Source organism: Gobius niger (assembly GCF_951799975.1).
Source record: "Gobius niger genome assembly, chromosome: 21".
NCBI classification, from domain to species: Eukaryota; Metazoa; Chordata; class Actinopteri; order Gobiiformes; family Gobiidae; genus Gobius; species Gobius niger.
Genome location: NC_136872.1, coordinates 20,146,180 through 20,173,205, shown reverse-complemented (window position 1 = coordinate 20,173,205; position 27,026 = coordinate 20,146,180). Strand labels below are relative to the sequence as shown.

At 41.1% G+C, this 27,026-nt stretch overlaps 1 protein-coding gene across 2 annotated transcripts in view; it reads right to left on the bottom strand.

Moving 5' to 3' along the window:
• nhsl2 (NHS-like 2) overlaps positions 1–27,026 on the bottom strand; it is a 189,317-nt gene that overhangs the window by 97,056 nt on the left and 65,235 nt on the right. Inside the window, exon 1 of one of the 2 annotated variants that reach the window (XM_079579865.1) lies at positions 25,299–25,970. The exons of the other annotated variant lie outside the window; for it this stretch is intronic. Within the exon in view, the coding sequence (XP_079435991.1) occupies positions 25,299–25,377 (79 nt within the window). The 5' untranslated portion in view covers positions 25,378–25,970. Of the gene's footprint in view, positions 1–25,298; positions 25,971–27,026 lie in introns of those variants that run through there. 2 annotated transcript variants of the gene reach the window in all.

The window sequence follows — 27,026 nt, the reverse complement described above, 5'->3', positions numbered from 1 at the left end:
GAAGGAGGAGAGTCATTTACTTTTATGGCGAACACGACTTTAGTTTTGTTGTTGGTTGTTGTTAAAACTTACTCATAACTTTCCTGAAGCACAACTTGGTTTGGCCCCTTTTCCTTGAATTCCTGCCTTAATGTGGTTGTGTGGCATGGATGTTCTCAGCCTGTGGCACTGCTGGGGTGTTATGGAAGACCAGGATGCTTCAACCAGGATCCAGGATCCGTCTGAGTGTGGAGGCTCTTGATGCACTGACTCCAGCCTCAGTCACTCCTTGTGATGGTCAGGGGCAGATCTAGAGGGGTAGCACGGAGTGGCATCTCTAAGTAAAGGTCTTGCCACTCCATTGATGTCATGTATTGTCTCACATCTACTCTAGAAGCTTGGGTGCTTACAGAGGCTCACTCTCAGAACTTTTTTGACAGGACAAAGAATTAGAACAACTTTATAACTAAAGAAGGAGCCAGGTGCCAACTCCTGAGGGCCCCAAGATGATGATGATTGATTGACTGCGGAATTCTTCCGCAGTCAATTATTGGTTTTCATGTTCTTTATTATTATTCCTCTTCCATCTTTTTCCTGATTTTCTAGAGCTTTCAGCACCTTCATGCTTTGTGCAATTTATGCAAGTTATGCATCAAAATGTTCCGCATGTTGAGGAGAAGGGTGCTATTACTTTTGGGACTTCTGCAACTTATGTTTTTTCCGCAATCGGCCAAAATGTCGGAGATTTTTCCCATTGACTTATAATGGGGCTGCCGCAAATCCATGCTTTTCTGCACTTTTTTCTGCATTTTATGCAATTTCTGCACTTTGTGCATGTTCAGCTTATGCAACTTGTGGGTTTTGAGAAAAAATTGGCCTTCTGCAGTTTTCCAGTTTTTTTATACGAGAGTTTGAAATTTTTGCATTGGTGTGTATGTGCGAATCCAGCCAATGGGGAGACTCCAGGCCTTTCAGCCATTTGTGCAGCTTCTGCCAATCAAGCACTGAGGCCATTTCAACAGTTTGACCAGTTTATGGAATATAAAAGTTTATGCAATATTAACAATTTATGCAAATTAACCACTTTATGCATTTTAAAGCGTTTATGCAACTTAAGAGTTTATGCCATTAAGGACTTATGAATTTTAAAGAGTTTACGCAATTTACATAATTTATGCAAATTAACCCATTCATGCATTTTACCACTTTATGCAGTTTATACAGTTTATGCAACATGACATTTTATGCATTTTACCAGTTTATGCAAAATAGATTATGCAAATTAGGCAATTTATGCAATTTGAACAGTTTATGCAATTTCTGCATTCGCTTCCCGCAATTCCGCAGTCAATCGCAATGGCGCAGCCATTGCATTTCTAGTTATTATCATTATTATTATTTTTTTTTTACAAAAGTTAAAATTTTACCTGAGTTAGAAACCCCCCACTTACATTATGGACAATGCTACTATTTGAATCTAATTTTGTGAGACTAAGCTGGCATCTAAATAGAAAAAATTGCCTTGCAATCAAATCTCCTCTCCAGACTGCACTCATCCCTGCGGCTTGTGCACCTTTTTCTTCCACACTTTTCCTTCCACTTAACTCTCTATTAATGTGCTTTATACAGCACTTCAAGAACATCCAACTTCTTTTGCTCTGACCTTTTGAAGCTTTTGTCAATGATGGTTTTCTGTCAGGTCAGCAGTCTTCCATATGATGGTGAACTACAGAACCAGACTGAGACCCTTTAAAGTCTCAGGGACCCTTCGCAGGCATTTGTGATTCATTATCTGATGAAAGGGACACTTTGAGCTACAATATAGTTCCTTCTGACAATATTCTAATCTTCTCACTCACCTTGAAACAAAGGACACTACATTCAACACTATAATCCCACAGCAGCTAATACACAAACTGCTCCACCTGGGGATCGACACATCACTGTGCAACTGGCAGCTGGACTTTCTAACGGGGAGACCACAGGCTGTACATGTCGGCGGCAAGTCCTCCAGAACCATCACACTGAGCACGGGGGCTCCCCAGGGCTGTGTGCTGAGCCCCCTCCTGTTCACTCTGCTGACCCATGACTGCACTCCAAAGAACGACTCAAACCTCTTCATCAAGTTTGTAGCCGACACAACAGTGGTGGGCTTCATCAGCAACAGAGACGAGTCAAACTACAGGAGTGAGGTGAGCAGTCTGGCCATGTGGTGCACACAGAACCATCTCTCTCTAAATGTGGAGAAGACACTACATCACTGGTCAAGAAAAGTAATCAGTGTCTCTACTTTCTCCGCAAGTTGAGAAGAGCCAGAGTCCTTCCATAATCATCATGTAAAGTGAGATATATCAAGCCTTTATTTGTTATCATTTTGATAACTTGCCCAACACTGTCCATGTTTGAGCGGCAAAATTGACTGTATTTCGAGGGACAAAACCAAAAAGGCTTACGGAAAGAGCCAGGTTTAAATGTATGGGTTTGTTGACATTTGCTCACCCAATGGGGGGAAAGTTATTACTGGTACAGCTGTAATCACCACAAAAGGGAAAAAGTGGCCCTTGAGGTTCAATTTCAAGCATATGGAGAAACTTTGAGCAATACTGAAACTTATAATGAAGATAAGGCAACTTAGGTGAAAGTTTACATATAGGAAAGCAAACTGTCTAAAAAGCTGCTCTTTAGCGTGAGCCCTGGATCTACATGTCAGGAACCTTTACAATGTCATGTAAATGTTAAACTACAGCGAAAGTTATGAACGGACTTCTGCTCGTACATGTTTGCAGAGGTCGTTCAGTGTCAAAGAGTCAAGAGCGAGCGCAGAGCGGTTTTTACAAAGACGCCTCAGAGGGAGGACGAGCTAGCGCGCCGCGGGCTAACACTGGGCTGCCTGTTTGTTTAATGGGAGCGCGCTGAAGCCAAACTGAAGCGCGCTGAAGCTACACTCGAGCGTGACACAGTGTCGGGGGGAAAAAGCAGCACGAGCCCGACCCACTGACCCCGATGTACTTCAGAGTGAAGAGCGCTCCAGAGAGAGACCGGAGAGAGGCCGGAGAGGGCTTTTAGCGGGGGCAGCGGCGGAAGGAAAAGCAGTTGTAGTAAAAGCTTTGTATTTCTAATAGAGCGGCCAGATTTTCAACATTAAAAATCCTCTTCATGTTGATAAAAGTCTATAAAATGAACCAATCAGCAACTGAGGTGATAGACTTTTAGCTATTTCATTGGTTCAGTCACTATGGAAACTGTTGTATGTACACATGGCCAAAAGTCACTAAGTTTCAGGTTCAGGTGTAAACCTTTGGAGAAATCCACTGGGACATGGGACAGAGGGCTCATGACTGGGACTGTCCTGGGTAAACTGTAGCATCTGGTCACTCATTTCTATTTGACAAAAGTGAATACGAGCAATCGCGATGTCGAGCTGTGTTGGCATTTAACGTTTTAAACCAGGGGTGTCGAACTCGTTTGGGTCGCGGGGCACATATATTGTAAAGGACTGTGGCCTCATAAATAACAACATCTCACACTTATTGTGCTTCATCAGCCTGTGTCACATGTTTCTCAAAGAGCTACATGAAGTCATTATTCATTCACTCCACACTCGATGGCAGTAAGTTACTAGACTGACCATTTACCACGTGGCTATAATATGCTGTTTATATGTTATGTCAGTGCCCTCTGCTGGACACGTGTGGAATTATTTCCTTTTTTTTAAATTTAAGCTGCCCCTTAGTGGCTGGAGTGAGCAAACTGGTTATTTCGTTAAAAATCCATAACTCCGCACAGGAATGGGCTAGAGACTTAATTTCTTTTTTTTTTTTTTTCGTCATGCTCAGGAATTCATGCTCCTCAATGGGCCACATTAAATCATCGGGCCTTGATCTTGACACATGTGTTTTAAGCAAATGATAAGAATTCTATGATCGGCAAAAGCAATGTTCATTAACAGGCTATTGCTTCTCTTTCACTGTAACAGATCGATCATTTTATAAAACCGTGTTAGAGGCCTGGATGCATCAGCTGTTTCCTACCATTCACCAAAACATCCGGCAAAACTTGCGGAAGTAAACAATAACAGCGATCGCTCGAATTAACTTAAAGTTACGGAAGCTGGGAAACATACTTGTAGAAAGAGAATCTCAAACAGATTTTTTTCTTTTAAAGGAACAGGCCGCTGTTTTTCCATACTGAGATATGTTCTTACCTGAACTTAGACGAGTTGCTGCGTACCTACAACAACCATAGATGTTGTTAGCATTTGGCCTCTCCCAATGTATTCCCAGTATATTCCTATGGCTCCAAACGGGGGTGAAGTTTGAAGCGACCACGCTCTTCCACGGGCACAAACACCAGACAGGTACGTATCAACTCGTCTAAGCTCAGGTAAGAACATATCTCAGAATGGAAAACGGTGGCCTGTTCCTTTAAAAGCCCTTTTTTTAGGGAAAAAATCAACTAATTTCAATAAAAAAACTGTACACATGATGCCCCCAACTACAAGAGACTGTTCCTCAACAAACAAAACAATAAATCAAAGTGTCAACATTAACCAGTGGAGCAAAGCAATCCTATCGAATCTATTTGACTCCCTATGTAAAGAGTAAAAACATATGCAAGTCAAATATTACATTTATTGATAACAGACGTAATGGTATTTTATTCACAATGAGAAACGAATGAGCTCCACACTTTGCCAGATCCAATGACTAAAACCAGATTAGGAAATGAACATAAAGGGACTCTCTCCTACTATGTGCACTGTCAACATATAAAATAATAAAAACAAGACTTATACTATACTATGGGTAATATAAAGTACTGCATGCAGAGAGTATTAGCCCAAGAACAGCCAAATAATCAAAACAAACAGTCACCAATGAGCAAAACTTCAACTTCAGTTTCCACAGCCAGTTCATTGATGTCCTACAACTCAGGTAGAGTTAATACAGTCGCTGCAGAACCACGGGACTAAATGTCAAGTGAAACATTCCTGAACTTTTTGTATGGCCGCGTGAAACTGTTCCCTGCATCTCTCGCTCTCTCCCTCTGAGCTTCAAACTCTTCAGCCAAACTCAATTCACCTTCACAAAGGGGTGAAACTAAATCTAACAAGGTCGTAGAACTCCTTACCTGGTCTTGCCCAGAAAACTGCCATTTCTGTCTGAAATTCTGGGTCACTGAGTCGCTGTTTAGAAACTCTTGTGGAAAGTTGGAGAGAGTGGAAAGAGGAGCTGGAGGAGGAGGAGGAGGAGGAGGAGGAGGGTAAAGTGAGGTCTGCTGCTGAGAGAGAGAGCAAGAGAGAGGGAGGGAAAGAGAAGAGAGGAAAGAAGAAGAGGAGAAGAAAAAGACGAGGGAGAGAGAAGAGAAAGAGGAGAAAGGGGGAGAGAGGGGGTAGGAGTTGGAGAGAGAAAAGGGGAGAGAGTGGAGAGAGAAATAATGGAGGGGCTGCAGAAACAAAGGGAGTACACGCTGTGGACAGTTCGGGCTTTGTTGGGAGCAGAGAAAAGCAGGAAGCTCGTAGTGCCATGTTTGGCCTTCACACCTCTCATCCTCTTCCTAAAACAATGGCTTCCGCTCCTTTGCTTTTTAGCTTTTTAGAGGAAAACTTCATACAATGTAAAGTAACAGGGGGGTGTGGGGACCTCTAGGGGCACACGAGAACATTGCACGAGGGGACTTTGTTTATTTATTTATCTTCATCCAATTACAATACACCTTTTAAAGAATCTGCTCATGTACAGGAGGTGTAAAGAATTTGTATTTTATTACACAAAATGCATAATAAAATTAATGTGGTTTCCTTTTTTGTATTTTTAGTTTAGTTTGACGTAAAATATTTGAAAACAAACCCCCTATTTTTTTTTTTTAAATGTAGTTTTAAATGCATTAAAGCCTTTTAAGTTTTGTGTACTTGACAGTTTTAGTTAAAATAAATTAAAAATGTTAATAAGAAACGTTTTCTTTTGGGGGGGGGGATTCTACTTATTACTTATTTGAGATTTGATCAGTAAAAACACATTTCCCTTTTAATGGTTTTAAATGCAATAAAACTTTTGTTTTGTGTAATTGAAGGTTTTAGTTGAAATAAATCTAAAATGTTAGCAAGAAACCAAAAGAATGGGGGAGAGTTCTACTTAGTCTTTTTTAGTTTAGTTTGACTTAAAATATTTGAGTTGTTGGTTAGCAAAAACAAATCCCTTATTTTTTTAATGGTTCAAAATGTAGTTTTAAATGCAATAAAAACCTTGTAAGTTGTGTGTACTTGAAGGTTTTATTTGAAATGAATAAAAACTTTTAATGATGAGAAACATACTTTTGGGGGGGAATTCTACTCAGTTTGACTTTGTTTGTTTGTTTGTTTGTTAACTTTATTGTCCCCGTAGGGAAATTTGTTCTCTGCATTTAACCCATCCTTCGATGCCGCTGGGGCAACCCGTAAGGAGCAGTGGTCGACGGCCGTGCCGCGCCCGGGGACCCATCTCCATGATGTGGAGCCAGGCTGATGGTCAGAATCACTTGGCTGGAGGATTCACCTATTGCACATGTTTTTAGTTGTAGGGGAAACCGGAGCACCTGGAGGAAACCTACGCAGACACGGGGAGAACATGCAAACTCCACACAGAAAGGCCCCGTCCTTGGTGGGAGTCGAACCTGGGACCTTCTAGCTGTGAAGCGGAGGCGCTAACCGCTGCGCTACCGTGCCGCCCCTTAAGTTGACTTAAGTTGATAAGTAAAAACAAATTTTCTTTTAATTAATGGTCTAAAATACAATATAGTTTTAAATGCAATAAAACCATTTAAGTTTTGTGTACTTGAAGATTTTAGTTGAAATAAATCAAAAATGTTGATGAAAAGAAACTTTTTGGGGGGACTTAGTTTGACTTAAAATATTTGAGATTTGATTAGTAAAAACACATTTCCTTTTAAATAGTTCAAAATATAGTTTTAAATGCAATAAAACCTTTAAAGTTTTGTGTACCTCAAGGTTTTAGTTGAAATAAATTGAAAATGTTAACAAGAAACCAAAAAATCTACTTAGTCTTTTTAGTTTAGTTTGACTTAAATATTTGAGTTGTAGTAAAAACAAATTTCCTTTTTTAATGGTTCAAAATACAATATAGTTTTAAATGCAAAAAGGTTTTGTGTACTTGAAGGTTTTAGTTGAAATAAATCGAAAATGTTAATGTTAGGAAACACATTTGGGGGATTCTACTTTTTTTTTTTTTCAAATACCGCTTATAAACTCAAATTCTTTTTTAATGTAATCATTTTTATCAATTTATTTGAGTTGTACTAACTTGTCAGGGTTTACAGTATAAGTACACAGTAGCAGTATAGTTGACAGATTTGCACTTTGATTTTGACCTTGACCAATCCTTTCACACCGCTGAGCAGCCCAAAAGGAACAGCCCGTGAACCAGATGTCGAGCCAGGCTCAGAGACATACTCACCTGGCCGGAGGATAGACCTATTGTACATGTTTTTAGAGGTAGTGGTCACCATGTCGCCCACATCTCTGCTAATAGTCGTAGAAGTCCATAGGCAAGGCAAGGCAAGGCAAGTTTATTTGTAGAGCACAATTCATACACAAGGCAATTCAAAGTGCTTCACAGTTGCATAAATATAAGAAAACAAATACAATCAATAAAACATCAACATAGAATTAATCAATTACAGTAAGAGGCAAGAGTGTAGATAAAATACTTTCAGTTATATGCATTTTAAGTCTTGTTTTGATTCGCTCTGTCTTGAGCACTATTTTTAAGTCTTGTTTTGACTCGCTCTGTCTTGAGCACTATTTCGCTCTGTCTTGAGCACTATTTTTAAGTCTTGTTTTGACTTGCTCTGTCTTGAGCACTATTTCGCTCTGTCTTGAGCACTATTTTTAAGTCTTGTTTTGACTCGCTCTGTCTTGAGCACCATTTCGCTCTGTCTTGAGCACTATTTTTAAGTCGTGTTTGGACTCGCTCTGTCTTGAGCACTATTTCGCTCTGTCTTGAACTCTATTTTTAATTCTTGTTGTGACTCGCTCTGTCTTGAGCACCATTTTTAAGTCTTGTTTTGACTCGCTCTGTCTTGAGCACTATTTCGCTCTGTCTTGAGCACTATTTCGCTCTGTCTTGAGCACTATTTCGCTCTGTCTTGAGCACTATTTTTCTTGCTCGTTCAAAAGTAAGTTACCTAACCTCTGTTTTTGTCGCTCCTTCTCCTCTGGACATCAATATAAAATTAATCAATTACAGTAAAAGACGAGAGTGCAGATAAAATACTTTCAGTTATATACACGGGCAAACAGAACTGTTTTCAGCCTGGATTTGAACATTGTCAGAGTTGAGGCCTGTCTCACATCCTCGTGAAGACTGTTCCAGATTTTAGCTGCATGAAACTGAGCTTCACATATGCCCCACATTATCATCATATACAGGTAAAGCTGCATTTAAAATATAACAAGAACACTCTCCCTGCCTCCAACACGGCACAAAATGCAAATGTTCCAGCTCTGAGGGAAAGGGAGGTCAATCGAGTGGCATTTATTCAGCTTATCTCGCGGCGATGTATTCAAATTCCTGCTAATAATAGCCGGAATAGCTCAAGGTAACAAAAGAAACGAAAAAGAAGCAAGTGGAGAAAATCGACAATGTGCCAAGTCAATTCGAACTCGCTTAAAGGGGCCGTTTAATGTATCGCTCAGGGATTCAAAAACTGCTTTAAGACCTGTTTAGAAACTCAAAATGATGTTTATGTGGGGGGGGAAAAGCAACGCAAGACTTTCAAAGAGTAGAACAAACACAAATATGCCAGGGAATTCTGTTTATGCCAGTTTTAGGCCTGATATTGCAACAGTAATTCCACTATGGACCAGATTTCACACTCAGAGCTGAGATCGAGTTGGCGCCGGTCAGGTCTGCGCTGATTGGTCTTGGCCCGGCCTCAGAAAAGTGATGGAAGCTGAATACAAACCGCTTCAAAGTTGACACACTTTTGAGGAGAAGACGTCCCTGCCATTAACGCTTGGCAGAGTTTCAGCGTCCAATTCAAAAACATTTATTGTACGACCGGGCTGCCCTCTGGTGGAGTTTGATCACTTTCCCATTGCCATTAAAAAAGTCGATTGGCTCGCAATTTACATTTATAATATTTCCAGAAGGGACGACCTATTTTGAGGCATTTAGCCTATTTTCCAATCAATTGCTTTACATACAGAAAGCATCTCGGTTTTAAGCTGCCAGAGGGAAAACAAAAGGAGAAATGAACCACTCTTTCAAATACTACTGCACCACTACTTTAACAAATGCTGAATTATGGCTGTATTTTCTACTAAATGAAGATACAGAGACTTGGAGAAGAGCAAAGTGGTTCAACAGCCCATAAATACAGCAATCACGAAGAATGCTAACATGCTACAAGCTAAGGAGCTTAGCTTAAAGCTGAAACAGCTTATACAATATTTATCAATATATCAGACTTCCAAATTTGCTATCATGACAAGCCTAGTAAAAGCAGAGACAAAGTATACTACAAGAACAATCAAGTCACTTATTTAGTCATTCATTTAGTCAGTTGAATAGGACTGCACAATACGACAAAACTATTAATAGCCTATTAATGCAGTTGTATTGCGCTTTACATGGCTGTATTACTAAGTTTCTCAAAGCGCTACACAGTAGTCATTCCACATTCACTCCAGACTGTGGTGGTGCAGCTACTATTGTTGTCACAGCTACCCTTGCGGTAGACTGACGGAAGTGAGGCTGCCAATCTGTGCCATCAGCCCTCTGACCACCTAGCCTGGCACGAGCCAGACTGATCCTCCATGTTAGGAGATACATGGGGATACAGTCTGGAACTGTGTGATTTGAACCGCACTGACTTCGGCAAAACCAAGACGAGCCAATCATAGCACAGGAGGCGGGAGTTAACAGTGCGTCATCTTCTGTGCTAGGATTTCCCATCAACCAGTGCTCCTCCTGTAGCCAAAACAGTGAAGATGGCGGCCACGACACAACAGTGCCCTTTCTTCCAAATGAGCTGGACTTGTCCTTAAAGCCACAGCAAGGAGCTGCTCTGAGGGATTTCAACATTTACTCGACATTTACTAAGAGGTCGCTTTGTGTTTCGCTCTCGTTCAAACAGCAATCGTTAGCCCCGCCTCCAGTCTCGATTTGGAAATTGTGTCCTATTACCACAATTCCAGACAATTCCAACCACTCACTCAGATGCTACATTCATTCTACATTCATTGTACAAAACAATAGGCCTACATGTTTTAAGTGGTGGTTGAAACCGGAGTACTCGGAGGATATCCATGCAGACACAGGAGAACATGCAAACTCCACACAGAAAGGCTCCATCCAGGTGGGAATCCAACCTGGGACCTTCGAGCTGTGAAGGACGATTGCTAACCACTGCCCCACCGTGCCGCCCATTGAACTGCAATATTCGATGACTGTTGATTTTTTGCCATCTTTTACCAAACAAACATTGTATTTTCATTTGAATATAAACAAAAAAATCATGAACTTTTGCAATAATTTAGAACCAAAACGAGGCTCAGATTAAACAAAATGATGAAAACCATGACTGAAAAAAACACTTTTGAACCTCTGGGATTATTGAAATATCGAGAACATTGTGGCTTCTTGCGAGCCTGATTCATGATAATCTGGCGATGCTTTGAGCAGGAGTTAGTTACTCGGTTAGCAGTAATCTGGTTAGCAGTTATTCGGTTAGCAGTAGTTTAGCGCACACACACTCTCTGACTCAGCAGCCGAGCGCATTGATCTCGTGTTGGAGGTTTTTAATGAAATGGCTTCCACAGAACGAGCCCTGAGAGACTCCACAGTCCAGAGTCACTAATGGAGAAGAATGTGCTTCTAATTTTATCCCGCACAAACAGAATGAATGTTAGAGCGAGGGCTTAAGGCAGATGGCGGATAAAATAATGTAGCTGCTTTGTTTCTGTGTGTAAACAAGATTTAATCTCAGTTATTTATCAAGACTGTGGGCCCGAGAGAGGAGCGAGGGCTTAGTGCGTCGTTTACAGAATTTACAAAACATAAGGAGAGGAAATGATCATTCGCTAGGATTTACATTATTTACATTATACCTTTTATTTTATTTAAAGGTTTCAGGATGCTATTTTAGCGACTTTTAACCATTGATAGACTTGATTCAACATCTTCTGAAGGCAGCCGTGGAAATTGCCTGTCTGCGATAGAAAACACAAGCTTTCATTTTTGCTACAGCATGCTAACAAATGCAGGGCGTCACGATAAATGCAGTTTTCGAGTGAGGAAAATGTCAGAACGGGTCCAGTGATATTAAAGGGATTCAGATTCTACTTATTATGCAACAAAACCCAGGAAATGCAGTTTGAAGAGCAGCAGTAAGAATAGGCTGTTCAAAACTGCATGAAGGAAGAGAAACACTGCTCCGGGTTTGCTTCTGAAAAAAGTCAATTTTTAATGATATTTCCCTTGTATATATTGATCTATATTTATGTACTAACCTTTTCTTGTGTATTTAAGTGATTTGTATATTGATTAAACAATCGAAGGAATGCGTCAGACGCCTTATATTGACACAACCTTTCCTTTAGAACAGCAGGAAACCAAAACAACAGCGGCTAATTGTAGCACATACAGGAAAATGTATGTGACGCTTTGGAATTCCTCACATTGGTGATAAAATGTGGTCTGAGCTTCATCAGAATCATAAGAATGAGTAAACAGTGTCTGCTTAAACTAATACCACCCAAACAATTACATTTGATCACATTTGGCGGCACGTTGGCGCAGCGGTTAGCGCTCACGCCTCACAGCTAGAAGGTCCCGGGTTCGATTCCCACCTGGACGGGGCCTTTCTGTGTGGAGTTTGCATGTTCTCCCCGTGTCGGCGTAGGTTTCCTCCGGGTACTCCGGTTTCCCCTACCACTAAAAACATGTACAATAGATTCCCCTCTGGGGCCAGGACTCCCCTGAAAAAGAGATTCTTAATCTCAGTGGGACTATCCTGGTTAAATAAAGGTCAATAAAATAAAATGACATTTTTATTGTCTATTGTCTATTTTTGAGGACTTTAACCGCTTGTCCCCCGCCTTAACTGAGCACATTTTCTACAATTCGGCTTTACCCAAAACTAAAAGCTTCTGCTGGACTGGAGCTTACAGCCTATAGGTATAGTTTTTTTTTTCTTCACATTTTTGCCATTATTTTTTTTTTTTTATATTATTTATATATATATATATATATTTGGTCAGTTTTCGTTATTTTTTTGGTCATGTTTTCGGGTGTTTTTGGTCATGTTTTTATTTTTTTTTGTCTATTTTTTTGTCGTGTTTTGTTTATTTTGTCATGTTTTTGTTGCTTTTTCATCTTTTTTTCCCGTTGCCTTTTTGTCTCGGTTTCCCCACATTTTTATCGCTCTTTTGTTGCGTTTTTATCCTTGGTTTCATTGCTATTTTGACACTTTTTTTTTAGATTTGGGTAAAGCCAAACTGGAGAAAACGTGCTTGCTTCAGCAGGGACTTAAGACACTAACGGGCCTTTGATCTCTGAGTTCTTGCTAAAAACCATCTTGAGGGCCAGAGCTTCTATGCTGGAGGGCCGGATTTAGCCCCCGGGCCTGATGTTGCCTACCCCTGGTCTATAACATGTCAACATTCACAGGACAGGGAGGAAGAAGTAAGTGAACCCAGGGATCTCAGTCGCAGTTCAGTGAGATTCAGGCGGTGTACTTACTTATTCCTCCCTGTCCTGTAAATGTTTATGATACAATGTAAATGTTTGGGTGGTGTTAGTTAAAGCAGACTTTTCCCGACACACGACAAAATCCCACAATCCACCCTTCACAGGTTCAATCCGGTCTCGACGAGAAGAAACTTGAAAAAGAGGCATAATTTTCTGATCAAACTCCGCACTTTCTGATAAATTTCTACCCCCACTCTCGGCACCTGCGCGGGTTACCACGGCAACGGCGCTCTCAGCCCTCGTCTCCCCCTCTTTCTCCCCCCGTCTCCTCCTCCTCCTCCTCCATCATCACCTCCGTTCACGTCCGGCGCCTCACACAGCCCATAAAAACTACTGCACACATAACCGAGCGACTCAGTGAGCAGCAGGAATCCACCGCGGCTCCAAGTCCCGCTTCCTATACAGAGGCTAACAATGTTACAGACACTCACTGGTGGTTGATGAATGTGGTTATGGCCCTTGCTTTTTTTCATTTGGAAATATCAACAAGAAAAATCCACATGTGCTCGAACCTTTAGCATTTATTTGCTTCAGTGGCTCCCGAAGGATGTGTAGAACCCAGCGGAGGATCCATCCATCCAGTAACCTGGTTATTCGGCATATCCTAGTTATGGCAGTGTTCTGGATATGAATTTTACATGCATCCGAGTAACCAGGAGGCTCCAGAGAGGGGCGGAGCTAATGACGGATATGATAAGGAGCTAAATAATTTGCAATGTTGCTAGCGTAGAGCTTTTTTGGACATTTCTCAAGCACAGAGACAAGAACCATCGATGTTTACATGGTACAGTATCCTGGAAACTGTGGGAATATCCCAGTTAGAATATCCTTGTTTTTAATAACGTGGATACTGGCTTATCCAGGAAACTGCAACCAGGATTCTGTGTTTACATGAACCATCTATCTATCTATCTATCTATCTATCTATCTATCTATCTATCTATCTATCTATCTATCTATCTATCTATCTATCTATCTATCTATCTATCTATCTAGAGTGTGTTTACATGCGCTCGAGTAACCTGGTTATTCGGCATATCCTGGCTATGACAATATTCTGGATAAACTACAGTATCCTAGATATTTAGGCTCCAGCGAGGGGCGGAGCAATGTTGTTAAAAGTTTGCACATGCTCAGTACGTCAGCAATGGTGAAAAACCAGGATGCTGTGTTTACATGGAAACAGTGAGAATATCCCAGTTCTCTCTCTATCTCTCTATCTCTCTATCTCTCTATCTCTCTATCTATCTCTCTATCTCTCTACCTACCTACCAGTGTTAATTTCGTCGACTAAAATATTTCATCTTAATTTTAGTCAAAGTGATATTTTTGATGACTAAAATTGGACTAAAACTAAATTTAAAGTTTTTCATGAGACTAAAACTATGACTAAAATGTCCAGATATTTTAGTCGACTAAAATAAGACTAAATAAAAATGAAAGGGAGAGACTAAAATCATCCAAACTTCTATTGAGCGTCTGAAAGAGTCTCAGATCATGTAAATTCACTGCCAAAGGATCAGCTCTGAGCTTTGTTCATGTGGAGCAGCTCCATGAAGCAGAGGAACAAGATTAAACATGATTGTAATGAATATTATAAATGCAAAGGCGACTAAATTGACATGCAATTTTAGTCGACTAAAACTAGATTAAAATTGAAAGGATTTTTTCGACTAAATCTCAAATAAAATTACATTTTAGTCAAAAGACTAAGACTAACTGAAAATATGTTGTCAAAATTAACACTGCTACCTGCCTACCTACGACATTGAGACCATGCTGTGTCCCAAATAAGAAGTAAAATGATGCATTTCCCACAAAGTTTAATCGGATAAAGAAGCCTAGAAACCTGAAATCCTGATTCAAATAGCTCAGTAAATGTCATGTTAGGTGGTGTTTGCTTTTCACAGGAAATGCTCACTGGGAAAGGCATTCGCAGTAGCTAAAAATCAGATTTTTCATGATCCTCTAAATTGTGCGGCCCGACTATACCCATGTATCCGCTGCTGCACATGCCCCTCCCTTTGTGCTCCGGGCTGTAGCTGCAAGCAGATGACGTCACCTCGAGTAAGAAATGCATGAATGAAAGCTTATCGTGAGAGCGCCCCATCGAGACCCCGAGCATCGAAGAGGTGAATAAAACAAAAACGGTTGAAATTGCTTGTGTGTTTTTTCAGTTTTGAGGCAGGTTTTTGGCACAAAGAAAGAAAGAGCGACCGGGTGACGACTGCAGTTGCACGGCAGCGGAGGAAAAGGGGGAAAACTATCATGCAAAAAACATACGCTGCCGCTCGGATCTGTCAATGGGAGGCGGCAATTAGCAAATGGCAAGTCCCTGGCAACAGCGGAGGAGCCACATGATTGGGATAAACTGCCAGAAACGGGGGGGAAAAAAAGCTGTTTGTGAAGCTGAGAATGAGCAGGCAGACACGAGGGAGAGGGTGATAAATATGGATGGGCAGAGATGGGGAGCATATGATTAGTAATGATTGAAATCTGTTTCATATTGACCACAAACACACGTTTAAGCGCTCATGAAGCATTTTGCAAACGGGTACGATCTTGATTCGTCATTTAAACGACATTAACAAATCATTACTCAGCATGTGTGCACATTAGCAAAAACACCTAAACAGCTTGAAATAGGAAACTAATGTATCAAAGCAAGTTTGGGATGGGTCTAAATCAGTCGTTCACAACAGGTGACCCAGGCCCAAAGTGGGTCACACAGATAGGGCTTTTCCACCAAGGTGCTGGTTCTGGGCTGGTTCTGGTGCCGGGTTGGTTCCATACTGACTTGGTTTCCCACCAAAAAGAGAGCTGTGCCTATTGTCATAGCAACGCTTCGGGAAGTCAACATAAAACATGGATAGTAACATCTTACTACAGCCACTTCTGGTTATAAAATACAGAAAAATATGTTTATGTTCCTGTCACAGCAGCCATTAACATTTTGATTTCTTGTTTCTAACTGTTCCCTCTTGTTTTAGCTAAAGAGCATAAAGCAAAACAACAGTTTCCTCCACAGAGACTGTTTTGGCTTCTCCAGGAAGTTATAAGCACAAACTAACTAATATTGATTGTTTGTTGGAGGAGAGAGCCACGCCCCCAGCCGCTGACATCCCGACCGGCACCAGATTTTGGAACCAAGATCCAGCGTTTTTTCAGTGGAAAACGAAAGAACCGGTGCTGAAACTGGAACTGGCCCAGAACCAGCACCAGCACCAGCTTGGTGGAAAAGGGCTTGATGCCGCTACTATAATCTGACTGCCTTTTCAGTAACTAGGGATCATTGTAAAAAGATATTTGCTAAAGGAGTGATGTGACGTACACGACACGAGGACCACGGCACAAGTGTAAACAACAATGGAAGGTGGAGAGAGAGGTGTGGTTTCTCCTTGGAAATACTAAATAGTCAATGTTTTGAGTTGGTTTCAGTTAAAGTTGACAATATTAAGGTTCGTTGTACACTCTGTGCTGACAATAAAGTGTAATCGAGCTTCAAAGATACTACATACGCAGAAGAAACGTTTGGAGTTGACGGCAGATAAAGTCCCACCAGGTGGGGGCAGCAGAGAGCTAATGCAGGAGGAGATGCTTCAGGTCAGTGTCAGTGATATGAGACAAGGGTTTAATCTTGATGGAAACTGCCCTGTCCATATGAAGTGTAATCCAGTGGTACAGACGAGGCTAGCGTTTTGGGTGTCGTTTTGTAAATTAACTTTTTCCAAAGGTCCAGAGTGGAAAGATCTCAAAATGCCGTTTACGTGGCTTCATCACAGCTCCAGAGTGGTGTCTGTTATCCATAACCTACTGACCTTATAATGAGCTTTACTCGTGGATCTGTGATGGTTTGACTCCGCTCCTCTTTGCTCCACTGCCGTCCACAAGCCTCAGGTGACAAGTAGAAAAACACGAGTCAGTCTGTGTTTTTGGACTGACAGTAAAAGTGACAGGTTTTTCTGCTTTAGTCCCGTTTTAGTCTAAAGAATAAACTCACCTCCTCGTCTCTTCTGTAGATCCTAAATCCTTGTATCAGTTTCATTTTGTTTACTTTCCACATAAGTTTACTGCACATGCGCCTCTACATCCTGTTCTATTATCTGTGTTAGCGTCACAGCGCCTCACACAGGCCTGGAGGATGAATTACGCCGTTTTCACAGACCTGAGTCGACCCATGTGGACGCACACATTTACTGAGCTGGCTTCATACTTACAGAGAAAGTTTCTGAAAACATAAGCGTTTTGTCTTCGTGTGGATGTAGCCTGAATCAGATTTAATCAGTTGCAGTAATGCAGCACCCTCTAGTGGTCACCGAACAAAACACTCTTTGTCACTGGACAAAATATTTTAACATTTAATATTTTAATTTAACAACAGTCGGCAGCTGCTGATCGTAACGAATAAAGTAAAGTGTAATTTTACTTAGTTACTGTTAAAATCAGGTAATCAGATTACTTTTTCAAAGTAACCGTGGCAACATTTCAGCTGGTGTCTTTCCCAGGGAGCATTTCTTTCAATATGTATCTACTCAAGAAGCAGCAAAGTCTGATGAATTGACCGTCACTAACTACATGTGCTCATCTGCGATATTTTTAGGGAAAATCCATGACATTATACAGTTCCTCCAGGATTTAAAACTAAAATGCCTGATTTCATAAGCCATTTCCTCAAAGGTCATTCCATTTTAACATAATATATTTACAATGAACTTACACTTCATTATAGGTATATTGTAAGCACTTTTACCACAGCTTATTTCATAAAGCTCGCTTCAACAAAATTGGCATAAAACCCAATATCGTCCGCTCACTTTACGCAGCTGTGAAAGTTTATGAGAATCCTATAGTCTCTCTGTAACGCTGTCCCTTCTCATCGAATTTAAAATCCATGAGAACGAATCGAGCCTCAGAGCCAAAAGATGTGCCTTACAGAGTTTCACCTCTTACAGTAACCAAGACTTCACAACATCCGAAGCCCGTGGTGAGACTCTGCACCTCATTTTCAACACGTCGCTAACAACCAATTATGTTTCCCAGACAACCTCGTCCATTTACCTCCCTGTGCCTGCAAGAGTCACCATCGAGAGCATTCAGGTTGTACCAGGGAAAACAGGGAGGAGTTACACAGGTGTTTAAGGGAGAAAACCTGCTAGTCCTAAACAAATAAGAATGATATCATCCCCTGATTGCGTCTGTTCTTCCCCCTGCAGCCCGTGCTCCTGTCAGCGCCTCTGCAGGTGATGGATCGGTCTCTGGTCTGCTCATTTAAGTCAAGGTCAAACATACGGAGGCTGTCGTGGCGAGCTGGTGATCACAGGTAGCGCCTACAGCTGGATGAAACGCTGTCGGTTCAGATTTGCCCCGGCGCTAGGTCCCTTTTCTTTTTTTTGCAAAGCGGCGCAGAAGGATGGCTGGAGGGAGACAGCGGCGGAGCATATGGGAGTGCGGGTGCTCGGCTGTGCGGCGTGACATTGCATGTGTGACTTGAATGTAGCGCACACCTCTCCCTCGCTCCCCCCCCTCGTCGTTTTCCCCCACTCACCATCGACACGGCAGACGCTTACAGCTTTGTACAGCTAATAATAGTCAACCTGTGTATGAATAATCATTGCAAAACTAGGAATACAATGGAGGAAAAGATACCAATGTCCTTAATATACTGTATCACGCAGCAATTCAAAACATATAGGGCTTTTTCACCTCTACTCTGCACTAAAATCGCTCTAAAGCTGTGGTTCTCAAGCATGTAGCCCAGTGCTTTTGCTGATCACAGGGTCTCAGAGCTATTATTTGAGCAAATGAAGTGGTAAAAAGTCATCAAGAAAGTCGCTATACTTCTCGAAAGCTGCATCATTCAGAATAAACTTTCCAACTTCTATGTAGCTTCTTAGTTTGCCTGTTGGGACCTTTTCATGTCTTCGTGCTCGGGGAAACCTCCATGTTGGCCTGACCGGGCACTTCTCTGATTGGTTAAAGGAATAGTTCACCGTTTTTACATACTGAGATATGTTCTTACCTGAGCTTAGACGAGTTGATGCGTACCTGTCTGGTCTTTGTGCGTGTCCTCAGTCACGCAAAACGACCAGACATGTTGTTAGCATTTGGCCTCTCCCAATGTATTCCTATGGCTCCAAACGGGGTGAAGTTGGAAGCTGCCAGGTACGTCTCAACTCTTTAAATGTCAGGTAAGAACATATCACAGTATGGAAAAACGGTGGCCTGTTCCTTTAACCTGCCTGTCATCAGAAATCACCAATGACGCTGTATGTGCAAAGGTGGAGCTACATTTTCACTAGAGATGCACCGATCCAGCTGTTTTGCTTCCGATACCGATACTGGGGGTTTGAGTATCTCATATTAACCGATACCAAGACACTTTCTAAAAGCAACTGCTGTGAGTAAAAAAAGTGAATGGTCTCCTTTCTCTCCACTGTCAGATCATTGGAGTTATCCACACTAACTATCATTGGGTATAATTATTTTTAACATTAGATTACATTCATTTAAATAACTCTCATAAAGTGATCAGTTATTCTTTAACAGCCTTTCATAAACTAAAATAAAACACTTGCCACTCCAGCAGTAGCTATTTTATTTTATTAAGTGATCAAATCATAATTTCCCGGCTTTGATTAGTTGATGTTAGCATTAGCATCCTGCCGATAGCATTAGCATGCTGTTGCTAGCCACGACATTTCTCCTAAGCTTCAAAATGAGCTTCATAATGCCAATATTCACTGAGATTTAGTTATCAGTTCAGTATCGAATATCCGATACCTGATTCGGATCGGTGATACCTGGATCAGTGCATCATTAATTTTATACTCACGCAACATTTTGGTATTTACCTATTAAACTGTGGAGGCCCTATTATTGTAATATACAGTGTCAAAAGTTTGGAGACGCTTTTTATGTATTAGCTTTCCTTTATTTTCAACACTATTTACATTGTGTGATTCTCATTGAAGACATTAAACTATGAATTATGTAGGAAACTTCAAAATTGCCAGCCTTTATTCTTGGCATTTTCTCAATGAGCTTCATAGCATCGTCCTTGAAATGGTTTTAAATAGTCTGTGAAGTCGAAACTGTGAAGTCTGGTGACGTCATCGTGAAGCTCAGGGAGAAAACTTCAAAAGTGCAAAGCAGTAATCAAAGCAAAGGCAACGTTTTTGAAGAATTTATGTCCATTTTTTTGTGTTTAAAACATATAAAGCCACTTGAGGTCTTGAAATAAAAGGAAAAGCAACACAGCGTTTCCAAACTTTTGATGGGTAATGTCTTTGTTCAGAACATAGGAAAAGCATGTCGTCTTAGAATTGGAGAAGCTCTACAAGCAAAGTTATCATTATGAAGACTTGTGTGTCAAGTAAATCCGCTTTTCCTTCACCCCTGTTAATTGTTCCATGGTGTTTAATCTCTTAACTCCCGCCTGAACCGAGAGGATCTTTTTCCTCACGTCATTAGATTTTTTATCCATCATTTTTTTTGCTGGGTATTCAACTAACTTTTTTGTCATTTTTTGTCACATTTTTGTAATTTTTTTATCACATTTTTGTCATTTTTTGTCACATTTTTGACATTTTTTCGTCAATTTTTTAATCAAATTGATGTCATTTTTTTGTCATATTTTTATCACATTTTTGTAATTTTTTTAATCACATTTTTGTAATTTTTTGTCATATTTGTGTCATTTTTTCATCATTTTTTTAAATCAAATTTTTGTCATTTTTTGTCACATTTTTGTCATTTTTTCGTCAATTTTTAAATCAAATTTATGTCATTTTTTTGTCACATTTTTGTATTTTTTTGGTCAAATTCTAATCACATTTTTGTAATTTTTTTAATCACATTTTTGTAATTTTTTGTCACATTTTTGTCATTTTTTTGTCACATTTTTGTCACTTTTTCATCAATTTTTCGTCACTTTTTTTGTCACATTTCCATCATTGTTTTCGTCTCAGTTTTGTTGCTATTTCCACAGCTTTTTTTCCAGAAGCTTTTGGACTGGGGTAAAGCTGGAGAAAATGTGCTCGGTTCAGGCGGGAGTTAAGGGGTTAATGACTGAATGTGAAACGTACAATCGAACAGAGCCAGATTCTAGTTTCCATCACAGCTCTGATTTCGGTCATTACCACGACTATCACCACCACCACCACCACTAACTCATCCCCATGTCCTTCAGCCGTGCGAGGAGGCCATTAAAAGTGTAGATTTACTATCTGCTGTCAAGTCGGCTCCTTCAAAGATAATTAAAGTGACCACCAGACTAGACTCCAGAGATCACTCAAGCATGCACGGCCAGCGAGAGACGCACATACACAGCTGAATGCGTGCAGCTCGGATGGAAAACTAAGAGTCTCCAGGTCAGAAAGCACGGCAGCGATGATACGCCGAGAGCGAAAAGAGCAATTTGAGCGGCTTCACTCAAATGTTTTCAGTCAAAAGCGAGAGAGATCGGGAGAGAGAGGGTTGCATGTCCATAATAGTGCTTAGACTGTGGCCTTTTGTAAGAGAAATTCATTCAGAAAGTCAACCTCTGGACCTACAACATGAATCAGAGACAGAAATGCCCCGGTGTAAAAGAGAAATCCGATCATTCACGAAGCCTAGAATTCGTCCTGTGTAGTGGAGCCAATCTGAGTGCTGAAACAACTCCGCTGCCTCCTCCAAAGACAGACAATGAAACGTTAATGTGGAAAAGAGCGTTGCAGCCTGGCAGACGTACGTATATCAGGTGAAATTACAGCCTTCCCCCGGCGCATAAACGGCCCCTGCCTGTGATTACCGGCAATAAAAATCACACTAATTAAGATAAATTGCAAAGTCTAATCGAATTGGAAGTTGCTGATGCATCACCGGGGCCTGAGTGAAATGATGATGAAGCGGGTGGAGTGAGGAAGTGTCAGAGTGAGTGTCCGGGCCTGTGATGTGCAGATCAAGTGGTCTCGACTGAAGGTTGTTTGTTCCCTTAAAAAATAATTACTTCAGTTGGTAACACACAATTCAATTAAGTAGATTTTACTTGAGTGTTGCATTAGATTGTAGCAATATGTTGAATGGGAAAAGATATTAAGTTGATTTTCAGTATAGGTTTGCAATAGAGTGAAGGTTTCGTTTTAAGTTGGTTTTCTCATTCTTTTTAAGTTAGAGTTAAGCAGCTTTTTAAGTTCAAGTAAAGCAGCCAGTATCTAAACATTAAGTTGGTGTTCTGATTTTTTTTTAAAGTTAGAATTAAGCAGATTTTTAAGTTGAAGTAAAGGAGCCAGTATCTAAAAATTAAGTTGGTTTTCTGTTCCTTTTTAAGTTAGAGTTAAGCAGCTTTTTAAGTTGAAGTAAAACAGCCAGTATCTAAATATTAAGTTAGTTTTCTGTTCCTTTTTAAGTTAGAATAAAACAGTCTTTTTCAATTGGAGTAAAGCAACAGTATCTAAATATTAAGTTGTATTTCTGATTCTTTTTAAGTTAGAGTTAAGCAGCTTTTTAAGTTGAAGTAAAGCAGCCGGTATCTAAAAATTAAATTGGTTTTCTGTTCCTTTTTAAGTTAGCGTAAGTCAGCTTTTTAAGTTGTAGTAAAGCAGCCAGTATTGAGTTTTCAGTTAGACTAAAGCAGCCTGTCTCTAAATATTATATTAGGTTTCTGTTTCTTTCAAAGTTAGACTAATTTAATTGTGTTACCAATTAAAGTACTTTCAACAACAACACAATTTCAGTGAATGAATGAGTGATTGAAAAGCAATTTAGCAACTCAAAATGACCAAACTATGGATCATAAAACAATGGGTGAATGGGTAAAGAAAATTGCACTAGTCCTATTGGCTTTACCTTGTTCATTCAAGTACAACAAGTCTTAAATGTCACAAAATAAGATGAGTAATCAAGATCGCACTAGGAAACAAAGTCTTAGATGGTGAAAACCACTCAAGAAGATTAATATTCTCTAGCTTTTGCAGTGTAGAGAAGCATTTCACTTCATTCACACAGTTATGTTGTTTTTCTCCCCGTCTTTTCTGGATTTGGTCGTGTTATGCTAGAAATCAATCAATCAATCAATCAATCAATCAATCAATCAATCAACCTTTATTTGTATAGCGCTTTACAACAGCACCCGCTGAACCAAAGTGCTTTCCATAAGTGCAATATAATAAAAACAATTTTAGCACAAAAAAGTTAAGAAAATACATATACATTACACATGTGCAATTAGCAGTCAAAAGCGGCTTTAAACAAGTATGTTTTCAGCCTCGCTTTAAACAGTGTCAGGTCAGTGATGGCTCGTAACTCAACAGGCAGAGAGTTCCAGAGCCTCGGACCAGCCACTGAGAAGGAACGATCACCCCACTGCTTACTTTTGGTCCTGGGGACCTCCAGCAGGTGGTGTCCTGCAGACCGCAGCGCTCTACTAGGCTGATGTGCAACAAGCAGGTCACATAATTAAGAAGGTGCAAGTCCATTAATTGATTTAAAATCAAACATTAAGAGTTTAAAATTAACCCTCGCATGTACTGGGAGCCAGTGTAAGGAGCACAGCACTGGAGTCATGTGACTGGACCGGCGAGTGTTTGTGAGCAGCCGAGCTGCAGCGTTTTGCACCAATTGCAGCCGGTTTAAAGTGCACTTGTTCACACCCACATAAAGTGCATTGCAGTAGTCAATACGGGAGCTAATAAAAGCGTGCATAGCCTTCTCTAAGTCATCCTGACCGAGGAAAGGTTGAACCTTGGCCAGGAGACGGAGCTGAAAAAAGCTTGTCCGAACAACATTGTCCATCTGTTTGTCGAATTTCAGTTGGTCGTCGAACTGAACCCCTAAATTTCTCACCACTGTTTGAGAAAAAGGGGCAAGGGTTCCCAGGTCCAACACAGAGTCCATAAATTTGGGTCCAAACAAAATGCACTCACTTTCACGAAACCACCGAAAGTGCAGTTTATAAACCCTCACTGGACTCATTCTGTCCTGCACTCAAATAAACCGTGCTGCTGATTTGTGAGAATGCTTTTAGCTAAAAATGGTGGCTTGTGTTTTGTTTTTAACACGTTTAAGCCTGTTGAGTCAAGCAGAAGGAACTCAACGCTAAAAAACAAGACGTTATGGAGAGTTCATGAGCCACAATTATGCATGATCCATTTTGAGATTACATCCTACATGGTTCTTGAACATGTTTGAAGGACATGATACAGATTGAGGCTTAAAAAGAGTTCTCAATCATCCGGGGTAACAAATAAACTCGGCTGGACATTCCCAGGCTTAGATTGTCAACCAGCATTTCGAAAAATCATACAATCTTCTTCTTCAAGGCCAGAAAAAACGTCAAAAGATCGAGATCCAGACCCCCCAATGCAGACGTACCACACACCAGATGAATTAGCAACCTTTGGGAATACGCAGAACTGAATCCTATTATGTGGAATAATCCGCTGAGAAAGCATTTAACATGGAGGATGCAATGTCAGAATGTTAGGTAACACATATGCAGCAGACCAGCAGCGCGGTCTGGGGTCTCGGCTGGTCACTAGGATGAGAATACAAAGGTCTACACTCGAGAGGCTTAGAAGAAAACGGCGTTGCAATTTCTGACACGGCAAAATGATTGAGGAAAAATTGACTGAAAGCATTGTCCGAAAGGAAGGGAGGAATGAAAGTCGGTAGTAAATCCATTGTAAAGAGACTGTATAGGGGCTACTATAAGGAGTCTGGGAAGATGGACGCAGGCAGAAGGTGAACGAGGCGAGAGGTGGGAGAAAGGACTTGATGGGAATGTTTGTTGAGAGGAGAATGATTTTCGTACAAAGGAGGCAGCGTTGATCGACAGCCAAAACAAATAAGGGTGACCGCATCGTTCAGCTTTCGAATTAAAGCCACACCAGCTCGGTTTTGAGACATTTAAGAGTCAATTTCCACCCAAAGAATAGCCTGAGTTTCACATATGACAACTGGCATAAAGGGTTTTTTAAAGACTGTGTGTTTTTGCATGGTGTTTCTATAAGGGGTCTTGACTGGTTATGTGGATTCGAATGAGGGAGAGAGAAGAGAAGAAAGCCCTGATTGCAAATGATTTGATAGGATTATGACTTTTTCCTGCACGTTTTGTGATTGACAGGCAGAACGAAAGGACGATCCGACAAGTAGGGGTGACCGCATCGATCGGTTTCCAGATTACAGACGCACCAGCGTGGTTTTGAGACAGGTACAAGCGCTTGAGTTTCACAAATGACAATCGCACTATCAGTCTGCGCCTGATTGTAGACGTAGTGCAGGCTGTGGGCTACTATGGGGGGCATCGACTGGGCAAGTGAATGCAAATTAGGGAGTCGATGAAGACAGGAGAGAAACCCCCTGATTGTGAGTTATTTCATAGGATTGCGACTATATTGTGCAAAGAAAGCGGAATTTTGCATCGAGGTTCCATGACTGACAGGCAAAACAGAAGCGAGGGTGACCGCATCAATTGATTTTCACATCCCCGCCACACCAGCATGGTTTGGAGACACTTTGCAGGTCGTAGTACAGCGGATCGTCAACCGAACCACAGCTTGATGGTGAAGATGGGTAAAGAAAATGCCGTACCTGTTGCCGATTTCGGTCTATGCCTTCCTTTCGGCCGCCGCTGGGAATTGCCCATACTATGCTTCCTGTCCCAAAACATCACCAATTCATTCCTTAGGCACTCGCACGCACGGTTTTCTACAAAGACACTCGAGAAGGGGGAGCAGAAGGCAAGGGTCCGGCGTGAAAGCAAGAGCGGCAACGTTTGGAGGGTAGGATTTTGTGAAGGGGATTGTCAACGGTCAGTGCGTAGGTCTGCATCCCCGCGCGTCTAGCTGCGTGTCGGCGTGCGATTGCGGCTCTGGGCTGTACGTGAGCTGTTGACAAATGTGTGAGAACGTGCGCTACACATCTTCAGCGAGAGGAGAGAGAGAGAGGAGAGAGAGAGAGAGAGGGAGGTGAGCGTCGTCTTGATTAGCCACTATAGCCATCCGGGCGGGAGAGAGCTTTCGATTCATAAAGAGCCAGAGGGAGGGAACAGCCAATCAGCACGCGGGGATGGAGAGAGAGGGAGAGGATTTTGAAGGAGGTAGAGCGAGAAATGGGGGGGATAGATCCGGGATTTGCAGTACGAGATGAGACAGTGAGTGAGACAAACTGCAATGAAGAACAAAGCAGAGAAAATCCACAGCCATTACACACTGGCAGCATCCACGGCTCAAATAGTGTTGTATCAAAAGACATGGTGGAATAATACTAGTAAGAGTAGAGATTAAAAAAGGATACCACCAAGTTAAGAGAGAATCACCGCACTAAAGGGTTCAGTAAATCGCCAAATTTCATCCATTTTCATGCTCGTTTTAAGACTTTCAGAGTCCAAAAGCAAATGCGTCAGCTATTAGGAACCTATCTTCTGGAAATGCAAAGAACGAATTTGATTTCTGGGTTAATGAGTTCAACGTAAGTCATGTTTGGTACCATATACACTGCCAGACCAAAGAAGGGCTGTTATGATGTTGGGTTGCTGCATTGGTCTGGTCTTTAGCAACACTATGTGCCCAAAGAATGAGATCAGCTGATGAAATGAACATTCTGAATGACCATCGATGGGTTCCTCTTTCCTTGATGGCACAGGCATATTCCAAGATGAAAGAGTGGTTCAGGGGCAGGACATGGATTGGTCTCCACAGAGTCCAGATCTTAACCCCAATGAGAATCAAATATTACATTAGCGTGTAGTACCAGTCATTTTCAATAGTATTTAAATTGCATGAATCTCATTGAAAACATTAAACTATGGATGAACACATTGGATTATGGAAGAAACAAACAAAGGTGGAAAATGGTTTACAGTCTGTGAAGTTAACCTGTTAACTGCCACTTTAGGGTTAGGTTTGGGGTTAGGGTTAGGGTTAGGATTAGGGTTAGGATTAGGGCTAGGTTTGGGGAGTATCCCGATGACCTCCCTGTTCATTCCTTAGGGTTAGGGTTAGGAGTTAGGGTTAGGGTAAGAATTAGGATTAAGGTTACTCAAAGTGTATTGACTGGAGAGTTTACAACCTATATGCCAGTGTGATACCTCATTTGAAAGCCAAGACCTTCTAGTTTCTGAAAATATGTGTGAGATCTGTCCGTTCTTAACCCTAATCATATCCTGATTAGGGTTAACTAACCCTAACCCCTGATCTGGGGGGACAGCAGGTAACACGTTAAAACCTTTTCTGGTGACGACATCGTGAAGCCAATTGAGAAAACGTCTAAAAGCAAAAGGCGGCTGTTTTGAAGAATCTATTCCAAAATGTAATTCCA